At 35.3% G+C, this 18,130-nt stretch overlaps 1 protein-coding gene across 11 annotated transcripts in view; it reads left to right on the top strand.

The window, feature by feature from the left end:
- Window positions 1-18,130, top strand: part of PPP1R12A (protein phosphatase 1 regulatory subunit 12A) — a 119,605-nt gene that overhangs the window by 89,836 nt on the left and 11,639 nt on the right. For 9 of the 11 annotated variants that reach the window (XM_054056478.1, XM_054056546.1, XM_054056497.1 and 6 more), the window contains 10 exons: window positions 369-545; window positions 3,780-3,870; window positions 5,177-5,374; window positions 5,544-5,712; window positions 7,980-8,098; window positions 8,801-8,866; window positions 13,100-13,116; window positions 14,172-14,313; window positions 14,987-15,091; window positions 15,992-16,039. In XM_054056478.1, coding sequence (XP_053912453.1) covers window positions 369-545; window positions 3,780-3,870; window positions 5,177-5,374; window positions 5,544-5,712; window positions 7,980-8,098; window positions 8,801-8,866; window positions 13,100-13,116; window positions 14,172-14,313; window positions 14,987-15,091; window positions 15,992-16,039 — 1,132 coding nt within the window. The remainder of the gene's footprint in view (window positions 1-368; window positions 546-3,779; window positions 3,871-5,176; window positions 5,375-5,543; window positions 5,713-7,979; window positions 8,099-8,800; window positions 8,867-13,099; window positions 13,117-14,171; window positions 14,314-14,986; window positions 15,092-15,991; window positions 16,040-18,130) is intronic. The other 2 variants (XM_054056483.1, XM_054056533.1) reach the window with 2 other exon arrangements.

Raw genomic sequence — 18,130 nt, 5'->3', positions numbered from 1 at the left:
TAGTAGATCCTGGGGCTCTGGATTTTTTCACTTCCTTGTTAAATTTGGGTTTATTTTATACAATTTGGCTTGAAAATTGTGAATGGCTTTCTACTGTAAAGTGACAGCCATGTTGGTATAAAAGAATATAGAAGGATGAAGAGTTCAATTATTTTGAACCATTCAATTCCTAATTTTATCAATTTAATAGCTCAAGCTGAGCTTTCATAGTAGCTCAAGTTGAGCTTTCAGAGTAGAGACATTTCTCAGTTTGCTTTTAAAAAAAATCCATCCCTCAACTTACATGTTTTTAGTTGTTTAGTAAAGTGCTTTCATTGTTTAGCTGTTTCCTTTTCTCTTTTTTTGTGTTGCTGCTTGTTACGCTGTAGTACCTCAAATCGTTTGTGGGCTGAGGATAGTACTGAGAAAGAAAAGGACAGTGTTCCTACAGCAGTGACCGTTCCTGTTGCACCATCTGTTGTAAATGCTACAGCCACTACCACAGCCATGACTACAGCTACTTCTGGCACTGTGTCCTCAACGTCAGAGGTCAGGGAGAGACGGAGGTGTGTAAAGGTCCTAAGAGTAATGTTGCTCTTATGCAAAAGTTGTTGGTTTTTTCTTTTTTAAAGGAATGTGTTGGTTACCACAAATTTGGATAGCACAGTATGTAAAACGGTGTCATTTGCTTCCTGTGTATTGAAACCACTACAATTTGCCTCAGTTTATGTAAGAGCTTAGTACTGGTTGAGATCACTCATGAAACTTAAACTTTGATATTATATATTTTTTACTGGCCTTGGGTACTCATTTGGTATGTAGTATTTTCATATTTATGTTTCTTTTACGCAATTAAATGAGTCCTCTTAAAAATACCCATAATGAAATGCAAAAATGCTGAAATAAAAATAAGAAAATCAATAATTAAGTACTTACTACAAGTACGCTGCTGCTGATTGAGCGTCTGTGCCACGGGCAGCGTGCTAGTAAGTTACAACATGGCATTTTTTTCAGTTATTTTATATGCCTGACACCATTCAGAGGAGTATTGAACCCAACACATTCTGTTTATTTCATTGTGTCATTTAGGATCTCTTGTACTTGGAACATAATATACAGTTGTAAATGCAGTGGTTTAAGAGCTATTCAGTACGAAATACAAGTAAGAAGCGTATGTAAATCTTATTTTAAGAATATAGAAATTTTTCTGTTTCAATTAGATGGAGAATGAGTTAAGATTGGTGCACATTTATGTTTCCATAAAGAGTTGTTACCTGCTGTTTATGGAAGCAAAAATAAGGTCTCTCAAAGTTGTTAATTCCTGTTAGCTTTCCCTGGGTTGTTCTTCTTCTGGGTATTTATAAATGTTTATCATTTGACCCTTCTGCTGAAATGTAAATTCAGATTTCTGTGTTGCTCCTGTAGTAGTTTTGAAATCTGACTCCCCTAGCAGTGCCAGATGTGTGTGTCTCTCTGTATGTTCACAGAGGTAACACAGCTTTTGGTTGTTACAGAAGAAACCTGAGTTCTTTTGGTTCACCTAAGGCAGCAGCAATATTTAAAGATGCCTCGTGGCTTTAGGCCTATTTAGGATAGTCTGTTTTCCAAAGTCTTCCTTCCCTACCCAACACAGAGGGATAATAACTTCTGTGAAATGGGGATTTTTTTTTTTTTCTTCCCCACCATAATTCAGGAGGTGCCCACACGTACTTACAACCCATTTCAATAACAACTGTAGTCAAAAGCTGCGTGTTCCATAGCAAAGTCTGATTTAACCTGACAAAACAAAAGCAAAATCAACAAAATGCATCCTTTTCTCAAAAGTAGTTCCAATTTTAAAATCCAAATGCTATTTCAGTCCCATATGAGTAGAAAAGCAAGGAAATTTAGAATTAAGGCTTTTGCTGTCTCATTTGCTCTCACTTGTGTGTGTATACTAATGCGCATATACTACTTACATTTTAGGTACCTGCAATTGGCCTGAAATTCCTTGGTTTAATCTAACTCTGGGCCAATTGTGTAGTATACTGTTGCAGATGCATTCTTGATAGCATATTAAAATCTCCATTAAATCTTAGAAATCAGCAAAACTGGAATAATCACTGCATGCATGTGAGAAGGTAGTGCTCAAAATATCAGCACGTGCATATCTTATCTGTATATATACAGATACATATATATGTATGTGTGTATATGTTTATATGCGCATGAAAAGCTTGTCTGTATATGAAATATATGGTAAATATTCTTCTAAGAAATTAAGTTGGTTAATCCGTATTTATAGACTGAAAGTTTGTATTTAGAAAGTATATTTGGAATAATATTTCAAAGAATATTTGAAAAGTAAAGACATAGTGAACTGCTTTTAGTAATGAAGCAGGTAATGCTTCAACATGTAATGGTGCATGCTTTTGGAATAGTGGAAGGATTTAGGATTGGTTTAGACAAATAAGAGAACGACAAACTTCAATCTCTAAATCTTGTATCATGAATAATACTGCATAGGTGGCCTGTGTGACATACGCAGGGGATGCTAAGGAAGGGTACTTTCTGCTCTGACAGTAACTGTCGTGTGCATCTGGCAACCTGAGAACTTTTGTTTTCCCTAGGTGAGGTTTAAAGTATTTCACATTTCTTTGAGGGTAGGCATATGTATACTCCTTACTAAAGAGTAAGTTATATGGAGTAATTTGTAGCAATTTTTAAGCCCTGAAGGTTACACTTGGGCAATCAGAACCTCCAAGGTAGCTAGGTATTAGAGGTACTACAGATAAAGCGGCTAACAGGCATCCTTTTCGTAATATAGATAGATAATATAGCCTGAGGCCCTAGAAAAGTGTGATCTATTAAAAATGCTATTTGCAAGAGAACAAGGTAGTGAAATCAAATTAATATAATGAGGGTTTTTTTAAGATGTGTCGTAAGTTAGGAGATGTTTCTACATTTGTAAGTATAGCAGCTAGTTATAAATATTTTCTTGTGTTTTGGGCATAATTAGTTAGCATTAAAAACTTAAAAGTTCTTTAATGATGGTCTTACATGCACACATATATAAATACATGTCACACACATAGAAACAGATACATTTATGCGTGGAAATCTATCTTTCTTTTTTTTATTCCAGTTACCTGGTTCAGAGAATTTCTTTAATCAGCCCAGACCTTGTATGTCTACTCTAGAAGCCTTTTGGCTTTGATTACAATGACCTACCTACTCTTCAGGATTTTTGTGGGTTTCATAAGGATTTAATTTTAAGCACAGTTTTTTCGAAGAGAGTTGGATTGCTCAAAGCATGGATGATTCACATGAAAGTACAGGAACCACCTCTTCATGGATATTTAATCTCTGGTGCAATAGATGATATAATTAGGTTTTCTGCATTAGCAGTATATTTAGCTTTTTCTAAAAGCCTGCAAGTTATGTTAAAAGTTTAATACATACACAGATATATTTTATGTATAGATATGTCATTGGCTGTATCTCAGAGGTTCTGCCAGTATGTTAGTAGACTAATGAAATACCAGAAAAGCTTAAGTTACATTTAAGAGATAAAGGTAAAAAGAAATCTGAATTAAGTAGGATAACACAATGTATTTTAATTGAGTTTTGGAGCTGCTACCTTTTATGAATAGACCATTGTGGTATGGATGAAATGCCTAAAATGTATTCATATAGTTAAAGATTTTCTTGTAACTGCTTTGCTTTTCAGTTGTATCACATTGTGGGGTTTTTTTCTGGCCATTTAATACATTTGTTCAAAAAATATTGTTTGCCAATGTTGTTTCTAATTAACTCTTCAGATCATACCTCACTCCAGTACGGGATGAAGAGTCAGAGTCCCAAAGAAAAGCTAGATCCAGGCAAGCAAGACAGTCTAGAAGATCCACACAGGTATAGTTACATTAAAGCTTCTACATTTATGGAAGGGTACCCAAGGTAATTCCCTGAGTGCAGTGAAGTTTTATATTCTCAGTAAGTTCCAAATAAACTAGTGAGTCTTCCTGGTATAAAACAACTCGTACCAGATGAAATATAGCCTCTTTATTTCCTTTTTTTTCCCTGAAAGCATTAGGACCCTTCATTGTGTACTGAAAGTTGCTTTTTGTAATCACTGAAGAGTGACAATACAAATTTGAAAGCACAGACTCCTCCACTGAAAGGATGTTTTTGATTGCATTATGGTAAAGTGGCTTACTCACGTAATTGTATCTGATGTTATGTAGGTGTTTAAATCTAAGACTTTGAATTCTTCAAAAGCTAGCAGGCTGAAGTCTTTAATACTCGAGAGAAATATGCATAGCGTGCTGTAGTTACTTCCATTTCCAAGTCTTTTTTCTGTGCATGGACTATAGAAGATAATGTGATTGAGCTGACCAACGTATGGATAGCTAATAAGATCCATGACATAGCAAAAAATACATTCAACCTAGTTTCTGTGGACACAGAGGAGTACTAAGAAGGAGATTTTTGTTACTTGCTAATAATCTAGAATAACAGCTTGTGTCCTTCCAACATTCTCCCTCTTGTGTATTAGAACAGAATCACTACAAAAAGCAGTTAAATAACTGATAAGCTGCAGAGTTGGCTTTGAAGAATAGGTTACAAAGTGGTTGAGCAGTATCTTAGTAAGATACATCAGCTGAAAAGTGCAGTAGAGAGAAGCCATTTTCAAAAAATTGTTTGTTTTCTAATGTTATTTCAACAGTAGTTTTTAGCCTCAGAACAATGAAGAAATGAGAAATGAATTGCAAGTTTCTCTGGTGCTGTCAATGCAGTTTTTTATGTGTTGTTGACCTAAAAATGTAGTTGCAGTGAGTGAATTTGTAAAGTATCAATGTTCCTGAGACTTTGCTAAATATTATGGCTTAGGGTTCTTTCAGAAATATTTAGTATGCTGATGATGGTATTGATGGTATTGGAAGGTTCTAGTGGGTTCTTAAATGATTTCTATATGATTTTCTATGTGATCTGTATGTACTAGTTCAATTAAACACTGCTGGAGAATCTGTGATAGAAAAAAAAAAATTGCCACTAATCAAAGAGGGGTGTTTGGTTCCAAATTTTGAGGGAAAAGCTTAAAGGTAGAACACGTAGGTAAAATTTGTTTCTTAATAGATAGAATTCAATTTCTTAAACTGAATTTATATAATGTGATCATCTACATTAATAGGAGTTGTCTACTGACTTTTTTTCAAAGGGTGTAACACTGACAGATCTTCAAGAAGCTGAAAAAACTATAGGAAGAAGTCGTCCCACACGAACTAGAGAACAGGAAAGTGAAGAAAAAGAAAAAGAAGAGAAAGAAAAGCAAGACAAAGAAAAACAAGAAGAAAAGAAAGAATCTGAAACTAAAGAAGATGATTATAGACAAAGATATTCCCGAACTGCTGAAGAGGTATTTTCATGATGGGTGTCTTTAGGCAGAGAAATTAAATGAATCTTAACTCCAACTATGACATTTAAGTTGATACTACTATAAGAATCATTTATCTATTTAAATGTTTTAATATCCTGTGGTTTATATTTACTTGATGAATTAATATTGACCTTTTTCTGCTGAATAGCCATATCATCGCTATAGACCAACTTCAACTTCAACTACTTCATCATCCACCTCTTCGCTCTCCACCTCCACTAGCTCTCTTTCAACTTCAAGTCAACTAAACAGACCAAACAGCCTTATAGGTATAACTTCTGCCTATTCTCGGAGTGGAACAAAGGAAAGTGAGAGAGGTATGAGTACTGTTTGTGAAGTGGTTTTTTGTTTGTTTTAGTTAACAAAGAGCAGCTTCTATTTCTAAAGACAGTTCAAAGTGGGGAACGATATATAAGATCACTGGGGATATATCTTATTCCTATCTTCTGTAAGAAATTCCAAAACTTGAGTGTAGAGGGAAAAAAGTTTCTCTGTACTTCATGTGTATTTTGCAGCCATTTAGTATGTGAATCTGGTTTTCCATTGATGGGTCATAGAAATGTCAAATATACTGCCATATTGCTATCCTTGTGATTCTTTCTACTGTAACACAGCAACTATAATTAAATATCACATTTTAGAGTTTAAATACCAGCAGATATTGAGGAGGAATTTTACTTGATTAAATAACTGCCAAATACCAAGGGGTTTGTTTCAGTCTTCCCACACTGAAGAACTGGAACCATGCTTTTTAATGCTTTAAGGACTTCTCAAGGTTCCATGAGCAGCTGAAAACCAAGGGAAGGGGATACTTCCAGTGGTGGTTTAGAATATTTGATGGAACCATACTTCTAGATACTTAACTGGTTTATGTAATCTTAAGCTGAGGACCAGATGTTTGATTCATAGGTCAGAAAAAACCTTTTCTCTAATGTCACAGAGCTTTTGCCCTGACTTTAAATGTGAATCACCTGCTATGATTCTCAGAGGCATTGTGCCTGATTAGGCATTAGGAAGAAATTCTGTGCATTAGGAAGAAGCTTTTCACAATGAGGATGGTGAGACACTGGAACAGGTGGCCCAGGGAAGTTGTGGATGGCGGGCTGGATGGAGCCTTGAGCAGCCTGATTTAGTGAGAGATGTCCCTGCTCATGGCAGAGGGGTTGGAACTGGATGATCTCTAAGGTCCCTTCCAACCCAAACCATTCTATGATTATATAATTAGTTGCCTGTCAAAGGAGGAGGCTGTTGACACACAGTGTGGTCTCCTGTTCTCTCTTGGAGAGAAGTACCTTAATCGAAGTTATTGATCACTAACTTGAATAAGATTCTTGATTAAAATAGCTAATTTTGTTATATAGAGGATCAGAGTAGACAACCCATTGAACAAATCTCCATGACCTATATAGCAGTATTGCCATGTTCCCTAGACTGGTGTTTTCCGAGGAAGTTGCTGGGGCTAAGCTTCAGGGTTATGCTTTCTGATTTTTACCCTCTGTCCTAACATGAACTGAAATTTGGATTATAATTCTGCAGTAGTGCATGCTTACTCTAGGAAACTCTTCCTTGACTATTCTAGGGAAAAGATTTTCATGGGCAAACATTAGCTACAGCAGGATTTTTTTTTCCAAATTATGACTTGAGGAGGAGAAATATGTTGCTGTCTGAAAGCCAGGAATTAAAATCTTCATTTGTTTAATTAGGAAAGATATATGTTTACCATGAATATTTCTATTTCCTTCTTTAATGTTTAATTCTTGCTTCACACTAAAATTTTTCTTTACCTCTGAAGACTAGTGATGGTAAAGTTATTAGTCATGCTTCAATCTGAACTCAAATCTGTGTTTTCTTTCTTTAATAATAAAGAACAGCAGACTGAATAGACTGCATGTTAGTAGGTAAATAACTTGGATTTGGGTAGATTTGCCTAGTATTTTATTAATACAAATTCTTTGGAAACATATAGGGAAACAAGCGCAATCCTGAGGTATTGCATCAGTTTTGAATTGCAGTTGGATTTCCTTTAGAGTAAAAGGAATCATCAGATTCTCTCTGATGAAAGGGGGGGCTCTAAGGAGGACTTAACAGACTTCTAAAATTGGGGGAAGGTGGCAAGATTGAATTCTTGATGTAAGTAAAAAAAAAACCTTGTTTGATGAGGAACGGTGAAGAACTATCTTCTCTTATTTTGTACTTTTATATATCTTCTGTCACAGGTGTTTGGATTATTATGGGACAGTTTTGAAAACTAGATTTTAAACCCAGTATAAAAAACTGAATTTTAAACTGAATTTTAAATTTTTATTACTGTTATATTGAAACATTTTATTTAGGTGGCTGAGATGGAATTAGTATTTTTTGGTTACTGTTCAAGAATTAGAACAATATCTACAGCATTTTAGAGCTATATTCTTAGCGATGTGTATTACAGCAAACCCTGTATGTTATAAGAAGCTCCCTAGTGAATTTATTTCAGATTAAAACAATGAGTTCCTAGCATTTTAAAGGCTGAAAATTATTTCAAAAAAAATTTCAGAAAATTAGTTTGTCATACTTAAATTAGTAAGAAAGTTATTGTTATCAGAAGGAGGCAAAAAAGAGGAAGAAAAGGAAGAAGATAAGTCACAACCTAAGTCTATAAGGGAAAGACGGCGACCAAGAGAAAAACGACGATCTACAGGAGTTTCTTTTTGGACTCAGGATGTAAGTAAATGACAGCTACTTAATTATAGCCTTAGCTTGTAGCAATATGGAATGTATTATATAGTATATTCTTAAAACAGAGACTAGTTTAGAGTAATAACGGTATATAACTCATCATTCTGGAAAAAGTGGTGCTTGCTTAAGTTAACGTATTCTCTGGTTTTCTGTTTTGAAGCTTTCAGGAGCAAGATCAAAATTAAGTCTAAGTTATGTTGATAATGCTAAAAAGAATTCTAGAATACTGTAATAACCATAACTTAATAGGAATTAATCATAATCTAAGTTTAAAATAGTCATTGAACAATTCTATTGCACACATACAAAAGCTGTTAGAATGAGGCTCTGGCACATTACAAGTAGCCATGTACTTAAAACTGAAAGAACTTCTGTCACATTAGAAGGGTTATAGTTAATGTTTCAGCTGATTCCCATTCCCTTTTCTTTGTCATGGCATCAGTATGTAAATTTGTAGAAGTAATATTTTCTTGTGCCAGACACAAAGTTCTGTTTCCTCTCCTTCTGGTACTGAAATCATGTTCTTGTTTGAGAACATTCATCATGTATCCCATGTAGTCTCTTTAGTTTTTAGCTATATAGAATTCTGCTGCTCTTAAATTTTCATATGAAAAGTCTACAATGCCTTAAAATCTCAGTAAGCTTTCAACAGTTTAATTATTTTTCCTCTCCCACATCTTTCACCAGAGTGATGAAAATGAACAGGAACACCAGTCAGATTCAGAAGAAGGAACAAATAAGAAAGAAACCCAGGTAACTTTTAAGATACAATTAGTTAATTAACTTTCTAACAGATACATTTTGATTTTAAAATTTCTGCTGCAGTTGGATTCAATTAAGAGAATACGTATGGTAGAGTTCTTACAAGTCCTTTCTGATTCACAATTTTTGGCTATGGTTCAGTGCCGTTTTCTTTGCAGGCTTTCATAACAATTTTTAACATTTTAACAGCGGCTAGTAGTGATGCTTTTCTCTTCCATTCTGTTTGTGTGGAATTAGCATCCAGGAAATGTAGGTAAAATTTCTGACACATAGGTCAGGGTCATGTTGCAGTAAGTTAATGGAAGGCAGTTTCAGTTTCTGACTTGCAAAAATCATTGTTCCATCTGCTCAGTTGTTTTGAGGTAAATGATGTGCAGAGACTTATGCACACTAACTCAAATCTTTTAAAATTAAACCCAGCCTTGTAACTATTAAGATCCCACTAGCTATGAGCTATCTTGAAATTTGTATATAATTACATTGTTTTAATATTAAGGTGATTTTTTCTCTTGCATACAAAGAATTTATCAGAGATTTAAAACTTTATGTAGATCTCAAGTAACTTCCTCTCTTTGATAAACAACTATTAGCATTTATCAACAATAAACTGTGACCTAAATATATAACTGACAATACTGTATTTTGCCACCCTAGAGAAATTACAGTGGCAATTTGTTACCATTTCCATGGCAAAAAGTGTAATTTTTGTATTTTTTACATGCACTTTCCTTCTTGCAGTTGCTAAATTTACTTTCACTTTGACACAAATCTTGCATATTGTAGGAATTCATCATTATTTGCTTATCAATTCTTTTCAGTTCTAGGAAGAGAAAAGGAAAGAGATACGAAGAAATGGAATTATAGTGAAAGACATTCAGAAAACATTTATGTTTTGTCACTTGTGCTAATTATTTGATGTGGTGCTATTCAGAACACAGAAATTTTGGAAATACTGAAATTCTCTGTTCCTCCCTCATGTGGTGCTGCTGTTGGGTTTTTTTTTGCTTGGTGAAGCTACAAGCCAGAGAGAGAAGAGGGTGACTATAAACCTCCAAGGACTTTGGCAACGACTCAAGAATTTGAACTGAAGTGAGGAGGTCAAGAACAACCCTTGCACATGGGTGCACACTACAAAAAAATTAAAGGACCTTAAACAAAATAATTTCTAGCATTAAATCTTTAAAGAACCTGAAAAATTATTATCTTATTTATTTCAGAGGTCTTTGGAAGAACTGTCTTGTCAGATTTCAATTTTGAAATCTTGAAAGAAAAAGTGGTTTTTTGTTCTTCAGTTCTTCGGAACTGTGTTTTGACTTCTTAGCTGATCATTTGCCTGTAAATGAGAGCTAGTAAAGAGAAGTCAAACTTTCCTATGCGCTTTGGCAGTTGGAGGTTGTTCTGCTGAAATTTTGTTTAGGCTTTTTGATGTTAAGAGCTGGGAATTTCTTCAATTATTTCTTCAATTTACACAAAAAATTCCATGTTACTTAAAGGAGATTCGTGTTTCTGCAAGGAAGACAGTCTTAGAACGAAGTTGTAGGGTAGCAGTTCAAAAATAAGGAAGTCAGAAGATCACCTTGGCAACTGAGAGGCTCTAGGTAAAAAGTGCCTATTTTTCAGTTTGATATATTAAAACTAATTTAATATATACTGCAGCAGTCATTCGTTTATAATTAAATAGACTGAAATTTTATTTTGCCAGAAATCAGATATGTGACTTCTGAAAGGTGAAAGCTAGCAAAATTAGGATGAAAAATATCATTACGTCTTATAATTCTGTGGGAATAAACATGAAAAACTAGCATCAGTAGTGTTGATTACATTCTGTACTCAAATTTTGCTTCTTAGTTTCACTTCTGTGGCAGTTTTACAGAAACATACACTGATTTACGATAGTACAGAAAATTCTACCTGACACTGATATTTTAATTTCATTACCAGTAATTACCTTAACCTCACTAAAAATGTAATGTGCCTGTCTGGTAGCTTTGTGTAGATTTTCAAATACATGGTTTCTTTTGGGGCACCTTTATGTTCTGTATAGACTGACAGCATAGAGTTAGAAGTTATTATTATTTCAAGTTGTGTGGATAAGGATACGAACGCCTTGATTTTTTTGCTATGACTGTATGAACATCCATGTTAAGTGGGATGCCTGTCGATATCTGTGCTGGCATCATTTCTCCTCAAGCTTTATGCAGAGTTTGTAGGCTTACACCTTTTCACAGTGTTTGTTTGGCAAATATCAAAAATTGTGACTGAGCTGAACTAACAGAAATTGAAGAGGAAAATAAAGGGAGAAAACAGCTAAGACTGTGCTAAAAAAAATCCAAATGTGTTGTACAAAGAGGGAGGGGAACAAGAACAGGCATGTGCTTGAGACATGTCCTGCTCTTTCAGGGAGCTGTGGAGGCTGGATGGTGCTTGAGCAGCAGGAGTAGAGCTTCACAGCTTTCAGGGAGCGGAAACCGCGAATGTAGAGTTTCTAAAAATTCCAGTGTCCTTGTCCGGGTTCCCAGCCAGGAGAGCAGGAATGGGCTGTGCCTGTGTTTTCCTGCCTTTGGTAATTAGTGCTGTCTTAACTCACCAGTTCATTTGTTGTCCCACTGTGTAGCTGGAAAAATTTGTTCCTAAAATGGTCTGTGTGTGACTTAACTTGCCTTTCTGTTTGTGAAGCTGTAGTGCAGCAGGCGAGTGGGAATCTGAGAAGTTTTCACATTCCCACAGCAGCACCATGGGGAGTCCACTAGAAGCAAAGAAAAACAGCCTTTAGAAAGCATGTTTGTTAAGAAATAATGTAGGAATGGTTTACTTCTTGTGGTGGCTGTCCTACATTGTAGATAAAGGTTAAAAGGAACAGCTTAGCATTTTTCTGCATATTGCATTCCTTCAAGGTAAAAAGAGAAAAATCTAAAGTCTTTACAGACAAAGCTTTCTCTGTTTTGTTGTGGTAAGAAGGAAGCAGTGGAAAAGGGATTTTTGTAGGTCATTGATTACATGGTGGAATTCTGTAATCTCACAGTGATCTTACTTAAACATACAATAATGCAAGCTAAGACTCATATTTAGGTGGAAGTTAATCTTGTGGCCAGTAGCTTGAAAACTATCCATGTCTAGGTGTGTGCCACCTGACTGTGACATTTGGTACAAAATCTCTGGAGCTCTCAGCATTGTTCATGATCTTAACAGAAAATAACAGTGTCTTATTAGAAGTGGTTAGGCACATAGTTTTTATATCTTGTGTGTAATAAATGCACTTCTAAGTGTCAGAGGGGAAATTTAGTGTATTGTGGAGAATGTGGCTATTTTCCTCTGTGCAAGTTGAAAAAATACAGTTTCCTTCTAAAAAGAAAAAAACGACTACATGACCTCCACCTATAGGGAAGGCTTCAGCCACCGCTAGGTGAATAACGTTGGCGGATGTCCAGGTGATAATACGTTAGTAGATTTTTTTTGACTGAAATGTCTTCACACGAGATTATTATAATTGGAATAAATTACGAATCTTTATTGACCACCCAGAGGGGAAAAAGGTTTGTATGACTGATGTAATGCTTAGTAGAGCACACTCCCTCACTCTGAGGTCATCGGTTCTAATTAAATTTCGCTTGTCAAGAAAATTAAGTGAACTTTGTGCCTGTGGATTCACCTGGAATGAATGAATGAAGGAAAGTAATATAAAAACCCTGAAATTATGTCATTTAAATTAAGTCTAATAAGTACTTCCTTATTTTGTTGGTGTAGTAGCTTGTTTCCCATAAAGCTATTTTGAAATTATGATCTTGTATTTTAGATTGTTACCTTGAGCTGAAGTTACTATTATGTTGACTGTTCACAACATTATTGCTGGTGTTAGACAAGAGGAAAAAGGAGTAGAGAATCTAGGGAACACAGTCCTGATGCCTTTGATAACAGGCAAATTGCAGAATGCACCGACTGCTGAAATTATTCCAGTGTTTAGGACAGTCCAGACTTTTAGAGTGTAATGTTAACATCCTTGCAAATCATATTTTGGCAAGCACGTTCTAGTACATATTTCTTTTCTGTTCCAGACATAACAAAACTGACGTTTGACAATGTTCAGATAATACATACTGTTGGATGGTATATGCATTTAACATAACTGTTTAGATCTACTTGTTCACAGATTGCTATCCATTTTATTTATTTAAATTATTGACTTGATCTATTCTTTTTCTCTCTTTTTAACCCTCCCTGCCTCAGAGTGATAGCCTTTCAAGGTATGTGCAATTTAAGCAAATTAATTTAAAATTGTTGCACGTTTTGTTCACATATTCTCATTTTAAGTGCTTTATGTACAAATTCAGCTTAACCCCAGTAGTTAGTTGGGTTGAGCTTTAAAAGACTTTAATGATATTTAACATTTATATGAAATACGGTTGTAAAGTTACAGTACTGAATATTTTTTTCCATGTGTGGGTGGGATATGCCGTTCTGGGGAATGTATTGGACTCTGTATTTGTAGTACACGGAAGGGAGTCTTGGTTTCTCGTAGAATACAGTGGATAAAGTACCATTCCCTATGCATTTTTCAGTATGAAGTCAGCTTTCGCAAGGAAGGCAAGTGGTTCTTGTTGCCTCTCTTTTACAATACTGTACTGAAAATTTTCTAAGGAATCTCAAGAGAAGTACTACAACCTCTGAAAATGAGATTTCTTTAAGATTTCTTTTTAAAAAATGCAGGAATATGAATCATTCAAAAGAAAAGTTTTGGTTTTAGACCTTTAGAATTAATTATTGGATTTTGTTATGTTCTGTCTGTGCTGAAAATCTGTTAAATAGAACTACTGCAGTGAGTAGTGCTAAATTATTCTGAACTTTATTAATAGACTTTGCTGAAGATTTATTTCATAAACTGCTTCTGTTGAAATACTGGAATTCACAACAAATAGTTTTGAAATCTCCTTGATTCTTCTAATAGAGTTTGGAGAATTCATTTAGGCCGGTATTTTAGAGATTGTTTTTTTTAAAACCTTCCCATTAAAGTGTTACATTTTTTAAAAACAGGTCTTCTTTATAGGTAAAGAAGAATTAGAGTATCTAAGCAAATGTAAAATCCTTTAAGACATTCTGCTTGAATTAAATATTTTAATTTTATTTAAAAGATTTCTCTGCATGCAAGACAGACACTGCAAAGGAGAAGTAGAAGCAGTGGCTTAATTAAACTCTACAATTGCATTTGAGTATTTTCAGCTGGTTAACCACAAACTTGCAGTGTGTGATACAGTGTGTGAACTCAGTTTGAACACAAAGGCAAAGAACTTTTCTTCTACAGATATGACACAGGATCCCTCAGTGTGTCTTCAGGTGATCGTTATGATTCAGCGCAGGGGCGGTCAGGATCACAGAGTTACCTTGAAGATCGAAAACCATACTGCAGTAGACTAGAAAAAGAAGATAGCACTGATTTTAAGAAGGTATCTGATCCAATAATTTTGGTGTAAAAGTAAAAATTTATTACCACTTTTCATTAATTGACTGGAAATAACTTCACATTGTATTGCGAATGCTGCTTAAAGGAACTACACTCATGGGAGGAGCAGAGCAACCACTACAGTGGGGAAAAATGCACTTTACAGAACAGCTTCTGGCTTATGCACTTTATTCTTCAAGGCAAGGGAGAAATCCAGAGGAGCCAAGATCCATTTTTTATGACAAATACTATCATATTTTTTTAGTTGATTGTGTCAGTAAAACTTCTTTATACCTATGTGAAGCCTCTTATTATAGATGTTTGTTAACTTACATACACGTAATGGGAAGATTTTTTTAGATCTCACCTTAAAATAGAAGAGGAGTTTATCAAAAAGTTTACTGTGGTGTCTAATTTGTGAAGGCTGAAGTAAAAAAAGTGGCAAGTATTTTTTTAATGTGTGTAAGGCAAGTTATGTGCTCTGTATGCAAAGTTGCTTGTTTCTAAAAACATACAGTAACAGTTCTTTAAAGTGCTTGCTATTCTACGTATCTTTAAAATATAGAACTAATTATTCTGTTGATTTTACATGCCACTTAATCATGGTTTTAAAATTTTTTAGCTGATCTCACTGAATTATTATTTGGTAATTCTTTAAATTAATATTTTCTCTTTAGCTTTATGAACAGATTCTAGCTGAAAATGAGAAACTGAAAGCACAGTTACATGATACCAACATGGAACTTACAGATCTTAAGCTCCAGTTGGAGAAGACGACTCAGGTTCGTATAGAACACAAAAGCATGTACTTAGCTGACAAGGCAGATAGCAAACCCGAAGCACCCAAGGGGCTGCTCTTTGCTAGGCATCAGTTTTGTTTCATTTCCAAAGATGGGAGTGAAGAAGAGAACTTCTCTGTTTCTAAATAAAAAAAATACACAGGATTTTGGTCTTCATCTGTGAACAAAATGTGTGAGACTGCCTCTTGCCTATTTAAGTAGTAGTGGTTCTCACCAGAATGTATCTGGAACTTCTTTGCAGGGTAAGGATAAACATTTTCTATGCTGTTAAGCTTATATAGCTGTCAGTTGGGATTGATTGATTAATTCATAAACCTGCTGGCTGATTAGCATAACCTGCCAGTTCTTCCTGGCTGGTAAGATAGCTTTATCTTTGAACTGAAGAGCAAATAATGCACTCCAGTTACAGATAACTGCTGCCAGATAGAAGTGCTGCATACAGTAATACAAAATATGTACACAAAAGTTTAATCAATGTTAAATTTCTGTAGAAAGGGGGTTTCCTATTATCAGGCAGCATTTGACACAGATTACCTGTGTAGATAGATAAGTATCTTCATTGTGTACCCTCTAAGTATCTGTGAAGAGCATTAAAAAATGTTTGGCTTGCAAAGTTTTTAGATGGAAATACTACGTTACTCCTATTTGCCAAAGGTTATGTAGTGACTAAATTACTTGGGCATGGTCACAGAGGAAGTGTGTGATAAATTCAGTTCAATCTTGTTTATTCTCTCTATTTCAGTGCTACTTCCTTGAACACACTTTAAAAAGCTTTTGAAGGTGTGCTTTGGACAGAATACTGAAAAGTCTGATTAAATTGGTTTTCCTGTTTTATGTTGTTTAAGAACAAGTACCAACGTCTTTATTAATTTTATGTTTCAGAGACAAGAAAGATTTGCTGACAGATCACTCTTGGAAATGGAGAAAAGGGTGAGTTTCTGCTAAAAATCTCAAGTGCTCCGATTTGGTTGGGGTTTTTTTTAGTTTGCTTTTCAGCCCCTGGCTTGGACATATTTTTTCGGGAACTGAAGCTTTTCTTATAACTTGCATTATTCAGAAGATTTGGAGATTTTAAGTTTCAAAGTGGCGATGAATGTGAGATACTGTGAGATGGAATTACTCATATGAATTGCCTTCAGGTTACCTGTTAGTTCATAGTACCAGGTTCTAAACCCCACTGCCCTCCAGGGATCTGCTTGTTCCATCTCATCCAAAAAAAAATGGCACTCCAGAGGTTAAGCAGATGCAGAGCATCTCATCTCCTAACGTATTTCCAATATTCAGAGGCTTTAATTTCCTCAGTGCTTTAGAGAGGCGTGCATGTTGTTTTACCAATTATTGTTGTTAATGAAGTAGCCGTTTCTACCTCACAGACATGAGACCTTAAAAACCTACTAATGATGTAAAATTAATCGTAATCTGTCTCTTTTCTGGTACTTTAACTTTTTCCCGAAGGAATATGACACTGGGGTTGGGAGGGGGAAAGGAGTGAGCAGTGTGGGAAGAGGGGCATCAGGATCAGGAACAACCCTGAACTGAATGGGAAGGGAGTAATGTAATAAATCCGTATGTGAGAGAGACTGCTGGAATTATTTGAGAAGTTGGTCACACAGTAATTTTAGGCTGTAGTTTCATGCTAATTTAAAATCCATCCCTATAAAAGCTTAGTTCCACAGCAATGTAAAAGCAAACTACCTTGGTTTTGTTGTGGTTCTGGCTTCCTTCATGACCCTTCATGGCCATGTGTTCCTTTCTCCTCCCCTGACCCTGGAGTGACTCGTTAGACACTTAAACAGGAAGAAAATTGAATGGACTTTGACAGTAATAAGTGGTACGTTGTATACTTAATTATCCCTGGTAAACTTCACATTCACTAGCCTTTTATATTTACTTTCCAGTATTTGATGTTTAGAAAACAATTTTTAGCTCTGCAAACCTGTGTGGTGTATAAACAAATGATTGGTAGATTTTATAGGGGCACGTGGACATGCAGAAATGCTCTCAAGCACTTCCTGAGCTTCCATTATCTTTATCTTAATAATCTTTCCAGATAATTGCAGCAGCCTTTTAGCACCTATTTCACCTTGATTTTTTGGCATCCTGCTGGAGACAGTGATTTCATCAGTAGAAAAGTTTCACTGGCATCTTCAGTTCATTTCTTGCTTATTATCATGGCCACACAGTGGACATTTAATTATTTCATAGATTTAGCTGCATTCATTACTATATAGGTTCTATTCTGCAGAGCATTCAGTACTGCAGAGCTAGACATAATTTCAGTTTTAAATTACTGCTTTGTTTTTTTTCCCTGGAATAGACCATTGCATTAAAACAATTGGCTATATTAGAAATTCTTGCACCTTTTTTTCATAAAGACATCTAGCCCAACAGCAAATTGGGATGGGATGGCGTGGGGTGGGGTGAGGCGGGGTGGGATGGACTATTTCAGTTGGAAGGGATCTACAATGATCTTGTAGTCCAACTGCGAAATGTCTTTCAGAAATGTTACCCTTCCTAATTAGTACTAAAGCAATCAGGTAAAACAATAAAGTTAGTGGTAATGCCCTATGGCTGAAACATAATTTACACAAGATTTAGGAGATGTTCCTTGTATTTTTTCCTGAAGGCATCATTGAGCTATGACATTTTCAAGCTGAAACATACCTCTTCAGTTAAGAAGATGTGGACATTTCTTAAACCTAGAATTGCATTTATTGTAGTAATAAAATTTAGAAAGTGCTGGCTTTGAATTTTATTTTAACTCAGCCTTCAGAAATGGATTTCCATAATGTGATTTGGTGATGCATTGTCAATATTGTTCAGTTGGGAACTGTTCAGCAGAAAGGGGCTGTTTCCCTGGGGATGAGGGTACAGGTCGGATCACAGATGCAAAGTCCTAGCAACACACAAGCTAAAATGAGGGTTTAATTAATGACTTGTCACTCTGAAAAGTACAGTAACAGTCCTTTGCAGACTTTCATATGATGTGATAATAAAACTCAAAACTGCCAGGTTTCAGCA

Source organism: Cuculus canorus, chromosome 1 (genome assembly GCF_017976375.1).
Source record: "Cuculus canorus isolate bCucCan1 chromosome 1, bCucCan1.pri, whole genome shotgun sequence".
Taxonomy (NCBI): domain Eukaryota; kingdom Metazoa; phylum Chordata; class Aves; order Cuculiformes; family Cuculidae; genus Cuculus; species Cuculus canorus.
The sequence above is the reverse complement of the archived record's forward strand: the minus strand, read 5'-3'. Positions and strand labels throughout refer to the sequence as shown.